The 16,669-nt window shown below is 58.0% G+C and overlaps 2 protein-coding genes across 4 annotated transcripts in view; both read left to right on the forward strand.

The window, feature by feature from the left end:
• The window catches only part of AP2A1 (adaptor related protein complex 2 subunit alpha 1), a 42,593-nt gene that overhangs the window by 23,649 nt on the left and 2,275 nt on the right, over positions 1-16,669 (forward strand). The window contains exons 5-19 of one of the 3 annotated variants that reach the window (XM_050771451.1): positions 2,697-2,826; positions 4,080-4,181; positions 7,336-7,444; positions 10,493-10,643; positions 11,018-11,186; positions 11,319-11,456; positions 11,732-11,914; positions 13,082-13,179; positions 13,512-13,743; positions 13,837-14,004; positions 14,097-14,257; positions 14,644-14,709; positions 15,057-15,113; positions 15,221-15,303; positions 15,412-15,500. In XM_050771451.1, coding sequence (XP_050627408.1) covers positions 2,697-2,826; positions 4,080-4,181; positions 7,336-7,444; positions 10,493-10,643; positions 11,018-11,186; positions 11,319-11,456; positions 11,732-11,914; positions 13,082-13,179; positions 13,512-13,743; positions 13,837-14,004; positions 14,097-14,257; positions 14,644-14,709; positions 15,057-15,113; positions 15,221-15,303; positions 15,412-15,500 — 1,936 coding nt within the window. The remainder of the gene's footprint in view (positions 1-2,696; positions 2,827-4,079; positions 4,182-7,335; positions 7,445-10,492; positions 10,644-11,017; positions 11,187-11,318; positions 11,457-11,731; positions 11,915-13,081; positions 13,180-13,511; positions 13,744-13,836; positions 14,005-14,096; positions 14,258-14,643; positions 14,710-15,056; positions 15,114-15,220; positions 15,304-15,411; positions 15,501-16,669) is intronic. The other 2 variants (XM_050771452.1, XM_050771454.1) reach the window with 2 other exon arrangements.
• MED25 (mediator complex subunit 25) overlaps positions 1-16,669 on the forward strand; it is a 74,377-nt gene that overhangs the window by 22,926 nt on the left and 34,782 nt on the right. The gene's annotated exons all lie outside the window — the stretch shown is intronic.

The raw sequence follows: 16,669 nt of genomic DNA on the forward strand, positions 1-16,669 counted from the left end.
GCTCTGTTGCCCAGGCTGGAGTGCAGTGGTGCGATCTCGGCTCACTGCAACCTCAAGCGATTCTCTTGCCCCAGCCTCCCAAGTAGCTGGGATTACAGGCACACGCCACCACACCCTGCTAATTTTTGTATTTTTAGAAGAGATGGGGTTTCACCATGTTGACCAGGCTGGTCTCAAACTCCTGACCTCAGGTGATCCACCGCCTCAGTGTCCCAAAAGTGCTCAGATTATAGGCGTGAGCCACTGCACCTGGCCTTCTTTTTTTTTGTGTGTGTGGAGATGGGGTTTCACCATGTTGACCAGGCCAGTCTGAAACGCCTAGCCTCAAGTGATCCACCTGCCTCAGCCTCCCAAAGTGTTGGGATTATAGGCATAAGCCACCATGCCTGGCCCACAGTCTTATTTCTTTGTCCCCAAAGTTGACGAGGCTCTTCATTTTCCTGAAGGGGAAACAGCCCATCAGAGAGGGTCAGTGGCTTACCCCAAACTGCGCCCCACAGTCACAGCCTCAAGCAGGCGTGTCTGACCCCAGAAGGTGCTCCCTTGGGATCCTCTTCTAGAACAACGTCATGCTCCATGTTCTTCACTGTGCTGGGAGCTGGGTTACGGTTGGGGCCTGGAGTCAGCCCTCTGAGATGGGCTGCCCGCTGGCTGCCAGGTTCTGTGCCAGACAAGTACAAGTGCCTACACTGCTTTCCTGTGGCTGCTGTGATGAATTACCACAAGCACAGCAGTGTCAAACACCAGTTCTGGACGTCAGAAGTCCAACATCCATCTCATGGCCAGGGCTGGTCCCTTCCGGGGGCCCTAGAGGAGAGGCCATGTCCTTGCCTTCTCCAGCTCCTAGAGGCCACCTGCTTTCCTTGGCTCGTGGCCCCTTCCCCCATCCCCAAAGGCAGTGGCGTGGCATCTTCTCTCCTGCCTGACCTCTGTTCCATCCTCACATCATCTCTCTCTGACTCTGAACTGTATCTTTCCCTTATAAGGACCCTGTGATGACATCGGGTCCACCTGGATCACCCAGGATCCTCTCTCCAGCTCATGATCCTTAACTTCATCATATCTGCAAAGTATCCCCACCCTTTTTTTTTTGTTTGGAGACGGGGTCTTGCTCTGCCACCTACCCAGGCTGCAGCCTTCACCTCCCAGGCTCAAGCGATCCTCCCACCTCAGCCTGCCAAATAGCTGGGTCTCCAGGCATGCGCCACCACGCTTGGCTAATTCTCGTATTTCTAGTAGAGATGGGGGTCTCACCATGTTGCCCAGACTGGTCTCGAACTCCTGGGCTCAAGTGATCCTCCTGCCTGAGCCTCCCAAAGTGCTGGGATTACAGGCGTGAGCCACCCTAACCCTCAGAACCTGTGAATATGTTCCCTTGGAATCAAAAGGGCCTTGCAAAGTCTGTTCCCTCACAATAGCCAGAGGGACACTTTAAACACCTATCAAAAACACATCCATTTCTTCAGTTTGCTGTGGAGAGAAGATAAATGAGTGAATCCATCCAGAGACCTGTGGGAGTGCTGGACAGGCCGAAGGGGTCTGGGGGTAGCTGTTCCTGCTGTCACGTTAATGTCACGCTGATTCTCTGCTCACCACCCACAGCGGCTTCCATCCCCCAATCGGTAAAAAACCAAGTCCTCACTGCAACCCACAAGGCTCTGCAGGGTCTGGCCCTATGTTCCCTCCCTGTCCTATCTGCAGCCTCTTGCCCCATGGCTCAGGCCGCAGCCTGCAGGCCTCCGCAGCCCCCAGGCCTCCTCGCTGCTTCTCCTATGCGCAGGCTCCGCCTTCCTGATGGTCCTGGGACAGGCTGTCCCCTCTGCCTGGGACGTTCTGTTGCAGAGGATTTTCAGTCTTTCCTCATTAAGTTACTCTGTTTTGTTTATTTTAAATGTTTTTATTTATTTAGAGACAGATCTAACTCTGCCTGGGACGTTCTGTTGCAGAGGATTTTCAGTCTTTCCTCATTAAGTTACTCTGTTTTGTTTATTTTAAATGTTTTTATTTATTTAGAGACAGATCTAACTCTGTTGCCCAAGCTAGAGGGAGTGCAGTGGCACACTCGTGGCGCACTGCAGCCTCGACCTCCCAGGCTCAAGCAGTCCTCCCACCTCATCCTCCCAAGTAGCTAGGATTACAAGCCTGCGCCACCACAGCCAGCTAATTTTTGTATTTTTGAAGAGACTGGGTCTCACTGTTGTCCAGGCTGGTCTTGAACTTAGGGCCTCAAGTGATCCTCCCCTCGGCCTCCCAAAGTGCTGGGATTACAGGCATGAGCCACCATGCCCAGCCCTTACAGTATTTGATGTATGTGTTTTCGTGGTGCTGTCTGACATGTAAGGACAAGTGTTTGGACCACTTTGTTTGCCACTCTATCCACGGCGCCCACAGCACTGCCTGGTACCCCATGGGCACCCAGTAGGTGCTTGGTGAATGAATGAAGGTGCAGGGCCAGGCCTGACATGTTCCTGAGCCCTGCCGGGGACCCCATGAGGTTACTGAGACGCAGTCATTTTGCAGATGAAGACACCGAGTTCTGGTGGGCCATGAGGGCGGCGCCAGATTGGATCCTGCGGTAGCCTGGCTGTCCGTCCCTCTCACTGGCCTCGCACACCCTTCCTGGGAGAAACAGGAGAGGAGGGGAGGTGCTGGGGTCACTGACACTGCTTCCCCTGCCCCACATGGTGTCCCCACAGGGACAGCATGGACAGCGTCAAGCAGAGTGCGGCCCTGTGCCTCCTGCGACTCTACAAGGCCTCGCCTGACCTGGTGCCCATGGGCGAGTGGACGGCACGCGTGGTACACCTGCTCAATGACCAGCACATGGTGAGCCCTCTGCCCTCACGCCTCCTGGATGCCCGGGGCTCCACCTCAGCCCTGACCCCCCTGGATGCCCGGGGCTCCACCTCAGCCCTGACCCCCCCTGGATGCCCGGGGCTCCACCTCAGCCCTGACCCCCCCTGGATGCCCGGGGCTCCACCTCAGCCCTGACCCCCCCTGGATGCCCGGGGCTCCACCTCAGCCCTGACCCCCCTGGATGCCCGGGGCTCCACCTCAGCCCTGACCCCCCCTGGATGCCCGGGGCTCCACCTCAGCCCTGACCCCCCCTGGTTGCCCGGGGCTCCACCTCAGCCCTGACCCCCCCGGATGCCCGGGGCTCCACCTCAGCCCTGACCCCCCCGGATGCCCGGGGCTCCACCTCAGCCCTGACCCCCCCGGATGCCCGGGGCTCCACCTCAGCCCTGACCCCCCTGGATGCCCGGGACTCCACCTCAGCCCTGACCCCCCTGGATGCCCGGGGCTCCACCTCAGCCCTGACCCCCCTGGATGCCCGGGGCTACGCCCTCGGCTCTGACCCCCCTGGATACCCGGGGCTCCACCTCAGCCCTGACCCCCCTGGTTGCCTGGGGCTCCCACCTCAGCCCTGACCCCCCCTGGACGCCTGGGCTACACCCTCGGCTCTGACCCCCTGGATGCCTGGGTCTCCTCCTTCAGCCCAGACCCCCTGGATGTCTGGGGCTCCCCACTTGGCTCTGACGTTCACCAGGCACCAGAAACCATGATCCAGTGTCCCTGGTACTCATTACCTGCCCAAGTGTCCAGAAACCCTCCCATCCCCATCTCTGACACTCACCTGGCTGGCTAGGGATCCTGTCCAGTGACCCCCCAAACCCCTCACCAGCCACCCAGCCCCTTAGAAAATCCCACTCTCTGTTTCTGATACCCGGAGATTCCCCCAACAGCGCCCATCACCTGCCCACCGGCACAGAAACCTTGACCCCTGTCCCACTCACCATAGTCTCAACTCTCTGGAGTCCCACCCCTTCACTGCTCCTTACCCAGCTGCCTGGGGTCCTGCCGGGGATACCCCACACACCCAGGTCAGTGCTGGTCAGGGTGCCCAAGGCCCCGTGGCCTCCTCACCCCACCCCTGAAGCACGCACAGTGACACGTGTGCAAACCCCTAAACCCCATCCTCCCAACTGCACACACAGCCTGACCTTGCCCCGCTCCTGAGCCTCTGCTCTCAGGTGCCCGCCTCCCCCAGGGCCTGACTTGCCTCTCCTCTGCCCCTGCAGGGCGTGGTCACGGCTGCTGTCAGCCTCATCACCTGTCTCTGCAAGAAGAACCCAGACGACTTCAAGACGTGCATCTCCCTGGCTGTGTCGCGCCTCAGCCGGGTGGGTGTGGCCTAGATGCTGGCTGCAGGAGGTGGCCTTGGCATCCCTGTGCCCTCTGACACCCCCCAGGTCCCCACTCTCCCTGAGAGGCAGCCCAGCCCAAGGTTTACAAACTCAGGCTCTGAGCTGGATTCATCCTGGCTCGGCCTCTTCCTGGCTGGGTGGCCCCGGACAAGTGGCTTCACCTCCCTGGCCTCAGCTGCCCCGTGTGTTCAGTGGGGTTAATACCAGTGCCCGCCTGGAGGCACAGAGGGCTGTGGATAAAGTGCTGAGAACAGGGCCTCGCAGGCCGAGCACCCTGGGAGCCAGAGCTGCCCCCTGCCCTCCTCCCTCTCCCGCTCCTCTCTCTGTCTCCCGCCTTCCCTCTTCTGGCTTTGCCTCCCGCCTCTGTCTTTCCCGTGCGGCCTCACTCCTGCCTGGCGTCCCTCTCCCACCTTTGCTCCTGTCCTGCCCAGGAACATCCCCTGAGGCCTCTTGCATGCCAGGCTCCATGTGGGGTGACACCAGGGACACAGATGAGTCAGAAACCAAGCTCTGCACTTAAGGAGCTCCCTGTCCTGCTTGCAGGGAGGTGACTCAGTCACCGATTGTCAGAAAAGGGGTGACTTGCGCTATAATGGAGGTAGGACAGGGCGCCCATAGGAGGCACTTAACCCAGGCTGGGAGTCCACAAAGGCTTCCTGGGGGCGGTGAAGGATTCCCTGAGTTGAGACTTGGAGCACACATGCATGTCTGCTGGGCAGTAGAGAGGCCTGGATTCACAGGCGAAGAGAAGAACACACCAGCTCACGCAGCTACTCATTCTTTCTTTCTCAGGGTTTGGTTTTGTTTTGTTTTTTTAACAGACAGGGTCTCACCGTCACCCAGGCTGGAGTGCAGTGGTGCAACCATGGTTCACTGCAGCCTCTGGCTCCTAGGCTCAAGCGATCTCTCGCCTCAGCCTCCCGAGTAGCTGGGACTGCAGGTGGCTAATTTTTTTTTTTTTCCTTTTTTTTTGAGATGGAGTCTCACTCTGTTGCCCAGCCTGAACTGCAGTGGCGCTTTCTTGGCTCACTGCAAGCTCCGCCTCCCAGGTTCACGCCATTCTCCTGCCTCAGCCTCCCGAGTAGCTGGGACTACAGGCGCCCGCCACCTCGCCTGTAATTTTTTGTATTTTTAGTAGAGACGGGGTTTCACCGTGTTAGCCAGGATGGTGTCGATTTCCTGACCTCGTGATCCGCCTGCCTTGGCCTCCCAAAGTGCTGGGATTACAGGTGTGAGCCACCGCGCCCGGCCACTAATTTTTGTATTTTTTGTAGAGATCAGTCTTGCTTTGTTGTCCACACTGGTCTCAAACTCCTGGCTTCAAGTGATCCTCCCGCCTCAGCCTCCCAAAGTGCTGGGATTACAGCTGTGAGCCGCTGTGCTCAGCCTCAGTCACTGTTTCATCCATTCATCACACGTCCGAATGCTGGAGTGTGCCGGGATGACAGTGAGGCAGGAACACAGACCAGCACAGAGGTGGGCCAGAGCTTCCTGGAGAAGGGCTTTGCAAGGTTGAATAGGAGTTTGCAATGAGGAAAAAAAGTCACATGATCTTTCCTTTTTTTTTTTTTTGAGATGGAGTTTCGCTCTTATTGCCCAGGCTGGAGTACAATGGCACGATCTTGGCTCACTGCAACCTCCGCTTCCCGCAATTCTCCTGCCTCAGACTCCCAAGTAGCTGGGATTACAGGCATGTGCCACCACGATGGCTAATTTTGTATTTTTAGTAAAGATGGGGTTTCACCATGTTGGTCAGGCTGGTCTCAAACTCCTGACCTCAGGTGATCTGCCCACCTTGGCCTCCCAAAGTGCTGGGATTACAGGTGTGAACCACCGTGCCTGGCCCAATCTTTCTTTTTCTTTCTTTTTTTTTTTATTTGAGACGGAGTTTTACTCTATTGCCTGGGCTGGAGTGCAGTGGCGCCATATTGGCTCACTGCAATGTCTGCTTTCCAGGTTCAAGGAATTTTCCTGCCTCAGCCTCCCAAGTAGCTGGGATTACAGGCGTGCACCACCATACCCAGCTAATTTTTGTATTTTTTTTTTTTTTTTTTTTGAGACGGAGTCTCGCTCTGTCGCCCAGGCTGGAGTGCAGTGGCTGGATCTCGGCTCACTACAAGCTCCGCCTCCCGGGTTCACGCCATTCTCCTGCCTCAGCCTCCCGAGTAGCTGGGACTACAGGCGCCCACAACCGCGCCCGGCTAATTTTTTGTATTTTTAGTAGAGACGGGGTTTCACCGTGGTCTCGATCTCCTGACCTTGTGATCCGCCCGCCTCGGCCTCCCAAAGTGCGGGGATTACAGGCGTGAGCCACCGCGCCCGGCCACTAATTTTTGTATTTTTAGTAGAGATGGGGTTTCGCCATGTTGGTCAGGCTTGTCTTGAACTCCTGATCTCAGGTGATCCACCCCGCTTGGTCTCCCAGAGTGCTGGGATTACAGGCGTGAGCCACTGCGCCCAGCCATGATCTTTCAGTCTTTCACTAATTCCCTGCCTCTTCCCTGAACCTCTTCCTATCTGACCTTGTATTAGGCCTAGGGACCCAGAAAAGGGTCAGACCCAATCCCTGCCCTTGAGTAGCTTTGAGCCTTGTAGGGGGACTATAGGAAACAGCCTCCGGGAGCCGGCATGCTGTGTGCTCTGATGGAGGAAACCTGGGGCAGGGGAGGCTCAGAGCGTCCCATGTGAGGAGGGGGCCTGGGACTGTCACACAGAAGGGAACCAGCAGAGACCTTTCCTGCCCACCGCGCACCAGCATTACTTGGAACGATCAACCAGCCAGGCTTAGTCCTAGTTTTGCCCCCATCCTGTGTGCCTGACCCTTCCTCGCTCCCTTCCCAGAGCCTCAGATTCCTGCTTCATAAAACCATCACATTGGCTGGGCACGGTGGCTCATGCCTGTAACCCTAGGACATTGGGGGGCTGAGGTGGGAGGATTGCTTGAGGCCATGAGTTCTGAACCCGCCTGGGCAACATAGTGAGACCCTGTCTCTACAAAAAAACCCACTAACAAAACTGTTAACACTGACAGCACTGCCCTTGGAAGGCAGCATTTGCTCCACCCTGGCATGTGAGCCCACGTGCCCCTCCCACCCCAGCCCCCAACCTATTTCTTGCTCTTCCCCCGCAGATTGTCTCCTCAGCCTCCACCGACCTCCAGGACTACACCTACTACTTCGTCCCAGCGCCCTGGCTCTCGGTGAAGCTCCTGCGGCTGCTGCAGTGCTACCCGCCTCCAGGTAACGAACGCCGCGCACTCCCCAACCCGGGGTGGCCTGCTGCTGGCATCTGGGGGCCTCCAGCTCCACAGCGCACCAGGTGGGACTGGAGGGTCTGGGTCAGGATTTCTCTGAAGCTGGGGTGGTTCCTCTGTCCCCTGTTATGTGGCTGCAGTGGGGGTGGCAAGCAGGCAGCGTGAGGCCCAGTGCCCACCCTGTGCAGCATCATCGATCAGCCTCATTGCTGAGGTCCCTGCTACCTGGGCTCTTGTTCCAGCCCTGTCACTAGGGGCTGTTACTGCGCCTGTTTTATAGACGAGGAATCTGAGACTGGGAGAGGGAGCTCCTGGCCCAGGGTCACCCACCCGGTCAGTGGGTGATTCCAGGCTGTGCTGTCTGAATTACCATAGCCCTGTTAGGGGTTTTCACGTCTGGTGGGAACCTTCCCTTACCGCTCACGGTCCCAATAGCCAGTGTGTATGAAACTCCTGTAGTGAGCCAGGCACTGTGCAGGGGGGCGCCTGCACCTGCCGAACAGAGCTGGCAAGGAGGAACAGCCAGTGTGATATGCACACAGGGAGGCTGAGGCTTGAAGGTGAGACATCACCGTTCTAGGCATTGAGTAAGCGGCAGTCAGCCCCCAGACTCTCTGCTATAAACCCCTCCCTCTGCCACTGAGCTCCCCTGGGCTTCTGTCGCCTTGGCTGACTGACTTCATGGAGCAGTTTCTTGGGACCCTGTGCTGAAGGGCCTGCCACACAGTAGGTGCTAATGCACCAGTTCCCTCCATTCAGCCAGCATGCCCAGTACCTGCCAGGGGCCAGGGCCGATGTACGCCACCGAATCTCTGGGTGTGCATGCCTGTCTGTGTTCATGCCTGCGTGTGTGCGCGTGTTCATCTGTGTGTGTCGATACCTGTCCGTGTGCATGCACGTCTGCATGCATCCCCCTGTATGTGGATGTCATCGTGTGTGTGTGTCTGTGTCTGTATGTGGCAGTGTGTTCACGGTATCTCTGTGTCCCTCTATGTGTGTACATGTGTATGTATCAGTGTGTGCATCTACATGTGTACCTGTCTGTGCACGCAAGTGGGTGTGTACATGAGTGTAGACACCTGTCTGCATGCCTGGGTATGCGTGTCTCAATGCTTGCCAGCATGCATTGTGTCTGTGCACGTCCCTCTGCACATGGCATGTGTGTGCACACTCTATAACTGAGTGTATGATATTGAGGTGACACCAGAGGCCCAACTTGTGTGAAGCCAGTGATGAATTCTGTTGTGTGACCCTGGGGACATGTCTTCCTTCTCTGGGCCTCTTTTTCATCCTGTCAAGAAGGGCTTAGGTCATGCTTTAAGCCCACGTCCACCCCAGAAGGCCCAGTTGGTAATTCTGTGGTACACCCAGGGCAGGCAGCTCACCCACTCCAACCCTCTGTGGTGTAGGAACTGCAGATACAGCCCTGTCCTGAGGCTGGGTCTGAGGACACACCAACCCTGTGTCACCTCCTTTTCAGCAAATGGTAGTGGGCTACTGCCAATTTGTTTCCAAGTCATTTTTTTTTCACATGCATTGTGAAAAGTTTCCCAACATCCACATAAGCAGAGAGATGTCATTACTTAGACTTCACATTTTGCCATGTATGCATGCTCTTGTTTTATTTTCTTCTGAAATATTTAAAAGTAAATTACATACATCATGATGTTTTGCCTTTAAATATGTTGTTCTGGGCCAGGCATGGCAGCTCATACCTGTAATCCCAGCAATTTGGGAGGCCAAGGCAGGAGGATCACTTGAGCTCAGGAGTTTGAGACCAGTCTGGCCAACATGGCGAAACCCCATCTCTACAAAAAATACAAAAAATTAGCCAGGTGTGGTGGTGTATGACTGTAGTCCCAGCTACTCAGGAGGCTGAGATGGGAGGATCGATTGAACCCGGGAGGCGGAGGTTGCAGTGAGCCAAGATTGCGCCACTGCACTCCAGCTTGGGTGACAGAGTGAGACTCTGTCTCAAAAAAACAAACAAACAAAAAAAACCCACAATATATATCACAGTACAGTCTAGGATCACATATTCAATTGGATTCTGCCAGGTTTAGTGGCTTACACTGTAATCCTATCACTTTGGGAGACTGAGGCAGAAGGATCGCTTGAGCCCAGGAGTTTGAGATCAATCTGGGCGACATAGTTGCCCTGTTTACAAAAACAGGATTTAAATTGGATTCTGTCTTTGTTGTTTCTCGTAGTCTGGACTAGCCCCCACACCTGTTTCTGGAGAAAGCAGGAGATGCCATTGCCATGTGTCCCATGGTGGCGACTGGCCTCATTGCTGCCTTGTGGTGTCTTTTAGCTTGTTCCTCTATCTGGTGAATTTTCCTGTAGATTTGCGGCAGCATTTTTTGCTGGAATACTTGACAGCTCTTATATACACTTGAAAAGACGTCACATGCTGGGAAATGTAGTGATTGGTGTTCCTGTGAGCTTCTGGCTGGCATCTGTCAGTGGTAGAGAGCTCTGGGGGGTGAGGGGGCGCCTGGTTGAGCCTTGTCTCCTTTGACCTCCCAGCCTCTAGGCCCAGAGGATGGCACCGAGTGTGCCTGCAGCGGTCTCTTGCTGAACGGACACTTGGGTGGGTGGCTGGTGCATTTTTGTCAGGGGCTGCTCGGCACTCGCACCAGTCCATGGGAAGGCCTGGGTTTGGGGGCATCTCTTGGGAAGGTTCCTGGAGCTTCTTTTGCTCAGTGAGAAACCTAAGGAGCCTCAGAGCTGCAGATGAGGAAACTGAGGCTCACATGGGTGCCACCTCTTGCCCGAGAGGGTCAGAGCAGGAGGAGAGCCCAGGACTGGGGATAGATCCTGTGTCTCCAGAGGTGCCTTGTCTCACCTCCTCTGCTGGGCTGGGAAGAGGTTGAGGGAGCAGAGATCCTGGCCCTGAGCTGCAGAATTCTCAAGGTCAGAGGCACCCCGAGCTCCTCCCTTGGAAGACAGGAGCTGGGGCATGGCCACCACCCCAGCTGGTTTGCCAGGCGGGCAGGACACTCAGCCAGGTGCGTCCCCTTCATTTCCCCAGAGGATGCGGCCGTGAAGGGGCGGCTGGTGGAATGTCTGGAGACTGTGCTCAACAAGGCCCAGGAGCCCCCCAAATCCAAGAAGGTGCAGCACTCCAACGCCAAGAACGCCATCCTCTTCGAGACCATCAGCCTCATCATCCACTATGACAGGTGCCCGCCTGGGCCCACCAGGGCCTGATGCCCGGGGCCAGGAAGGAGGGGCGTGGAGGCCCGGACTCCTGGGTCCTAGGCAGAGGGCAGGGAATCTTGACTTTTAGGTAGGGTAGTAGGAGGATGGGGCTGTGAAGTGTCACCTGTGAGGTTGGTGCTGGGGCGCTTCTTGGGGGCAGAATTGCTGGGTTTCTTTCTCTGGGCTCAAAGGCCCAGCTGTCTGGGTCACTGGAGGTGCAGGACTGCAATGTAGGGCCGGCAAGGTTAAGACCTGGATCCTTGGGGGCTGTGAGGTGGGTCAGCTGGGGCCCGAGTCCTCCACCTCCTCCTGTCAGTTTCTCTCACTATCCCTTTCTTGTGGCCCCTGCGGGCAGTGAGCCCAACCTCCTGGTGCGGGCCTGCAACCAGCTGGGCCAGTTCCTGCAGCACCGGGAGACCAACCTGCGCTACCTGGCCCTGGAGAGCATGTGCACGCTGGCCAGTTCCGAGTTCTCCCACGAAGCCGTCAAGACGCACATTGACACCGTCATCAATGCCCTCAAGGTGTGACCCCTTGGAGCCCACTTGGGCCTGCCACCCCCCCCAGAAAGACCAGAGGCTCAGAGGCCCTTGGGTGGCCAACCCTGTGCCAACAGGGAGTCTAAAACACACCTGGGCCCTGCTGTCCACCCTCAGACGGAGCGGGACGTCAGCGTGCGGCAGCGGGCAGCTGACCTCCTCTACGCCATGTGTGACCGGAGCAATGCCAAGCAGATCGTGTCGGAGATGCTGCGGTACCTGGAAACGGCCGACTATGCCATCCGCGAGGAGATCGTGAGTGCTGCGGGGTGCGGGCTGGACTTGTGGGTCTGAGGGAGGGGGTGACTGGGGGCTTGGACTCTTGGGTCCGAGGGAAGAGGGGCTGGAGCCTGGATACCTGGATCTGAGGGATAGGTGGCTGGTGGCCTGGATTCCTGGGTCTGAGGGAGGAGGGGCTGGGACCTGGACTCCTGGGTCTCCAGATGGGGGCAGTGGTGAGCCCAGAGCCAGGTGAGTGAAAGCCCGACTCAGCCTGCGGGCCCTCTGTCTCTCACACGCTCCGGCGGCAGGTCCTGAAGGTGGCCATCCTGGCTGAGAAGTACGCCGTGGACTACAGCTGGTATGTGGACACCATCCTCAACCTCATCCGCATCGCGGGCGACTACGTGAGTGAAGAGGTGTGGTACCGTGTGCTACAGATCGTCACCAACCGTGATGACGTCCAGGGCTACGCCGCCAAGACGGTCTTTGAGGTCAGCATTCCTGACCCTGACCCCCATGACCCCACGACAGGACCTAGAGGCAGAGCAAGGACGGCCGGGGCTGTGGGGCCTGCCAGCCCCTGGCCATCCTCCTCCTGCACCGCTGTGACCTCAAAGTGGGGCCTCTGCCTCTCTGGGCCAACCCAGGGCACCCAGGGCTCTGGGTCCCTCCCACCCTCCTGATGTGAGGAGTCCCCAGGGCATGGGCATGGGGAGCCCGGTGTGCAGTCCCGGCCCCAGATCTCGGTAGTTTCCATTTCCCTCTGCCCCAGGAAAGGGAACCTGCACAGCCCTGATTTTTTTGTTTTTTGTGTTTTTTTTGGTGTGTTTGTTTTTTGGAGACGGAGTCTCACTCTGTCACCCAGGCTGGATTGGGGAGTGAGTGCCTTGGCGTGATCTTGGCTCGCTGCGACCTCCGCCTCCCAGCGTCAAACCATTCTCCTGCCTCAGCCTCCCCAGTAGCTGGTACTACAGGCGCGTGCCACCACACCCAGCTAATTTGTTTGTATTTTTATTTTATTTTATTTTATTTATTTAATTTTTTTTTTTTTTTGAGACGGAGTCTCGCTCTGTCGCCCAGGCTGGAGTGCAGTGGCCGGATCTCAGCTCACTGCAAGCTCTGCCCCCTGGGTTTACGCCATTCTCCTGCCTCAGCCTCCCGAGTAGCTGGGACTACAGGCGCCCGCCACCTTGCCCGGCTAGTTTTTTGTATTTTTTAGTAGAGGCGGGGTTTCACTGTGTTAGCCAGGATGATCTCGATCTCCTGACCTCGTGATCCGCCCGTCTCGGCCTCCCAAAGTGCTGGGATTACAGGCTTGAGCCACCGCGCCCGGCCTGTTTGTATTTTTAATAGAGATGGGGTTTCACCATGTTGCCCAGGCTGGTTTCAAACTCCTGAGCTTGGGCAATCTGCCCTCCTCGGCCTCCCAAAATGCTAGGGCTACAGGCATGAGCCACCACGCCTGGCTCACAGCCCTGTTTTACGGCCTGTGTGAGCTTGGGCCGGTCACTCAACCTTTTTGTGCCTCAGTTTACCACCTATAACCCCACCCGCAGCAGAGCTTTGAGGGTTCCACCAGTCAGGAGGTGGTTGCACCCAGTGCTCCCAGAGAGGGTGCTCATTCTTGTCCTCTCCACGCCCTTCCCCGCCCCCCCCAGGCGCTCCAGGCCCCCGCCTGTCATGAGAACATGGTGAAGGTTGGCGGCTACATCCTTGGGGAGTTTGGGAACCTGATTGCTGGGGACCCCCGCTCCAGGTGAGGGAGCCTCAGCCTGCGGGGGGAACACTACACACTTCTGACGGATCCAGGGCTTGAGGGATCCCCAGGGGTCTCAGGGTAGGCGGTGATGGGCTCCCATCCTCTCGGCCTCCACCCCAACCCACCTAGCAGGGTAAGAGAGGACCTCAGTCCCAGGATCATGGACAGAGTGTGACTGTGGCCCCTGCCTGGTGCCTGGGGAGGGCCACTCCCCTCCAGCGGCCTGGGGTCCTGGGACAGGTCCATCCCAGGGAGGGGCGCCTCTCGAGGGGGTTTCTGGGAGAGGGCAGTGGAGTCTGGTCCCCGCTGACACCCACTCCCGCGCACAGCCCCCCGGTGCAGTTCTCCCTGCTCCACTCCAAGTTCCACCTGTGCAGCGTGGCGACGCGGGCGCTGCTGCTGTCCACCTACATCAAGTTCATCAACCTCTTCCCCGAGACCAAGGCCACCATCCAGGCCGTGCTGCGGGCCGGCTCCCAGCTGCGCAATGCTGACGTGGAGCTGCAGCAGCGAGCCGTGGAGTACCTCACCCTCAGCTCGGTGGCCAGCACCGACGTCCTGGTCAGAGCCTTGCCCCTCCCCGCCCTGGCATACCCCCTTCCCGCTCTCCCCTCCTCCTGACCCGAACTGACCTTCCCCACCCGACTGCGCCAGGCTACGGTGCTGGAGGAGATGCCGCCCTTCCCCGAGCGCGAGTCGTCCATCCTGGCCAAGCTGAAACGCAAGAAGGGGCCAGGGGCTGGCAGTGCCCTGGATGATGGCCGGAGGGACCCAAGCAGCAACGACATCAATGGGGGCGTAGAGCCCACCCCCAGCACTGTGGTGAGTCCCCTGGGGTGGGCCCTGCCAGGGTGCCTGGGGCTGGGTCCTGCCAGGGTGCCATCTGTCCTCACCATGACCTGCGCTTCCTACAGTCGACGCCCTCGCCCTCCGCCGACCTCCTGGGGCTGCGGGCAGCCCCTCCCCCGGCAGCACCCCCGGCTTCTGCAGGGGCAGGGAACCTCCTGGTGGACGTCTTCGATGGCCCGGCCGCCCAGCCCAGCCTGGGGCCCACCCCCGAGGAGGCCTTCCTCAGGTAGCACCCCCTGGGCCCGGGCCCCTTCTCACAGCCACCCCCAGGGCTGTCCCTTCTCGGCCTCTGCCCGCATTTTCCCTGAGCCCCTCCCCAGCCCCCTACTCGCTCCTCTCTCCATCCCGATGCCTTCGCCAGCCCTGGCTGCTGCCTCCCCTGCCCCAGCCTCCCTGCTCACACCCTCCCTCTCCCACTCTGGACTCCTCCGACACTGGCCACCCTTCGTTGTCTCCTTTCCTGTCACCGTTTCTCAGCCTGCTCTTCCTTTTCTCCTTCTCTCCTTCCCTTCTCCCTCTCTGTCTCTCTCTCTCTCCGGCCCTCTTGCTGCCTGTCTGGGATTGGCTGCCACGCCTGTCTTCTCTTGTCTGCTCTGGGATTGGATGGCCCAGCGAGCTGGAGCCGCCTGCCCCCGAGAGCCCCATGGCTTTGCTGGCTGACCCAGCTCCAGCTGCTGAGTAAGGGGTGGCCTGGGGTGGGAGGTCGCGGGGGGGCAGACTCGGGTGTCCCCAGGGAGAGTTAGGGGACTGGGAGCTCTCGTCAACGGGTTCCTGATGAGCAGCAGAGGCAGGGACTTTGAGGAAAGGGAAACTTGGTGCCTGCCGATGCGGGGGCACGGGCCAGGGTTCCATTCCCGTTGGAGGCCACTGCTGAACGGATGTGAAGTTCCTCGAAGCTCTGTGAGGGGTCTGGATATGTGGTTCTGGGGTTCTGTCCTTAGGGTTTGTTCTCACACTCAATTGCTCTGGGTCTTCGCCCCTCCCCACCAAGTCCCTTCCCATCTCACTCCGCTCCCTGCCTCCAGCCCAGGTCCTGAAGACATCGGCCCTCCCATTCCGGAAGCCGATGAATTGCTGAATAAGTGAGTCCTGGGAGAGGTGGGGGAGGGGAATGGGGACAGGTGCAGAGCCTAGGTCAGGTGCAGACACGCATCCCCGTCATCCTGCGCCCCCTGCCACTCCCACCCAGGTTTGTGTGTAAGAACAACGGGGTTCTGTTCGAGAACCAGCTGCTGCAGATCGGAGTCAAGTCAGAGTTCCGGCAGAATCTAGGTGTGTCCCAGGGGACTGTGGGAATGGGTGGGAGGGAGACCTTGGGTTGGGCCTGGGGAAGGGGTCAGAGGGACTCAGATGGAGCTCTGCCTCCCCCACCTACTGCAGGCCGCATGTATCTCTTCTATGGCAACAAGACCTCGGTACAGTTCCAGAATTTCTCACCCACTGTGGTCCACCCCGGAGACCTCCAGACTCATATCCTCTCAGGCCCGGCCCAGCCTCCTGCCTCCAGGCCTGCCTCTCCAGGTCGGCCTTCCTCATCGTGGGGAAGCTGGCTGACCCAGGTCCACACTTCTCTTTAGCCCCTCTTGGGCACGCAGTTACTTCTCTGAGATTCAGTGTCTGCATCTGTAAGATGGGGGTGGGGTTCCTTCCCCCAGGACAGGAGATGACAGTGAAGTGGTGTGTGGGAGGCATTACTTCCGGAACTCACCTGCTCCAGGCCTCAGTTTGTCCCTGTCTGGCACCTTCTGTGTCCTGCCATTATCCTCCACTGGGCTCCATGTCATGATGCCAGCACCTCCTGCACTCAGAAGCCAGGCCTGCGGGTCCAGACGCTGATCAGGGCCTCCTCCTGTATGACCTAGGCTGAGTCACTTTGCCTATCTGGGCCTTCCTGTCCCCACCGGGAAGTGTATGTAGACCCTCCTCTTCCTCATAGGGTTATTGTGAAGATCAGAGTATCTGGAAAACCCTGGAAGGGTGGCTGGAGGTATCAGTACCCCCTGTTCCTTCTCTGGGCCTCCATTTCCACATTGATGAAATTAGAAAAGCTCAACCCCAAAACTCCTTCCGGCCGGGCGTGGGGGCTCATGCCTGTAATCCCAGCACTGGGAGGCTGAGGCCAGCGGATCATTTGAGGTCAGGAGTTCAAGACCAGCCTTGCCAACATGGTGAAACCCCATCTCCACTAAAAATACAAAAATTAGCTGGGTGGTAGTGGTGCGCGCCTATAATCCCAGCTACTCAGGAGGCTGAGACAGGAGAATCACTTGAGCCTGGAGGTGGTGGTTGTGGTGAGCTGAGATTGTATCACTGCACTCCAGTCTGGGCGACAGAGTGAGACCCTGTCTCAAAAAAATCAGAAACAAAATTCCCTCTTCCATAATTTCCAGAGGCTCATGCAGGCAGCTCCGTGGAGGCAGTGGCAAGAGAACATGAGATCCAGGCCTTCCCAGTGGGCTACTGACACGGATGCAGATGACGATAACACTAATTGCTACCATCTTTGTGTACTTACCATGTACCGGGCACACAGACAAGTACTTGTAATGGATTTTTTTTTAAAATAGTGATGAGGCCTCACTGTGTTGCCCAGGCTTGTCTCAAACCCTTGGGCTCAGTGATCCTTCCCACCTTGGCC

This window comes from Macaca thibetana, chromosome 19 (assembly GCF_024542745.1).
Source record: "Macaca thibetana thibetana isolate TM-01 chromosome 19, ASM2454274v1, whole genome shotgun sequence".
NCBI classification, from domain to species: Eukaryota; Metazoa; Chordata; class Mammalia; order Primates; family Cercopithecidae; genus Macaca; species Macaca thibetana.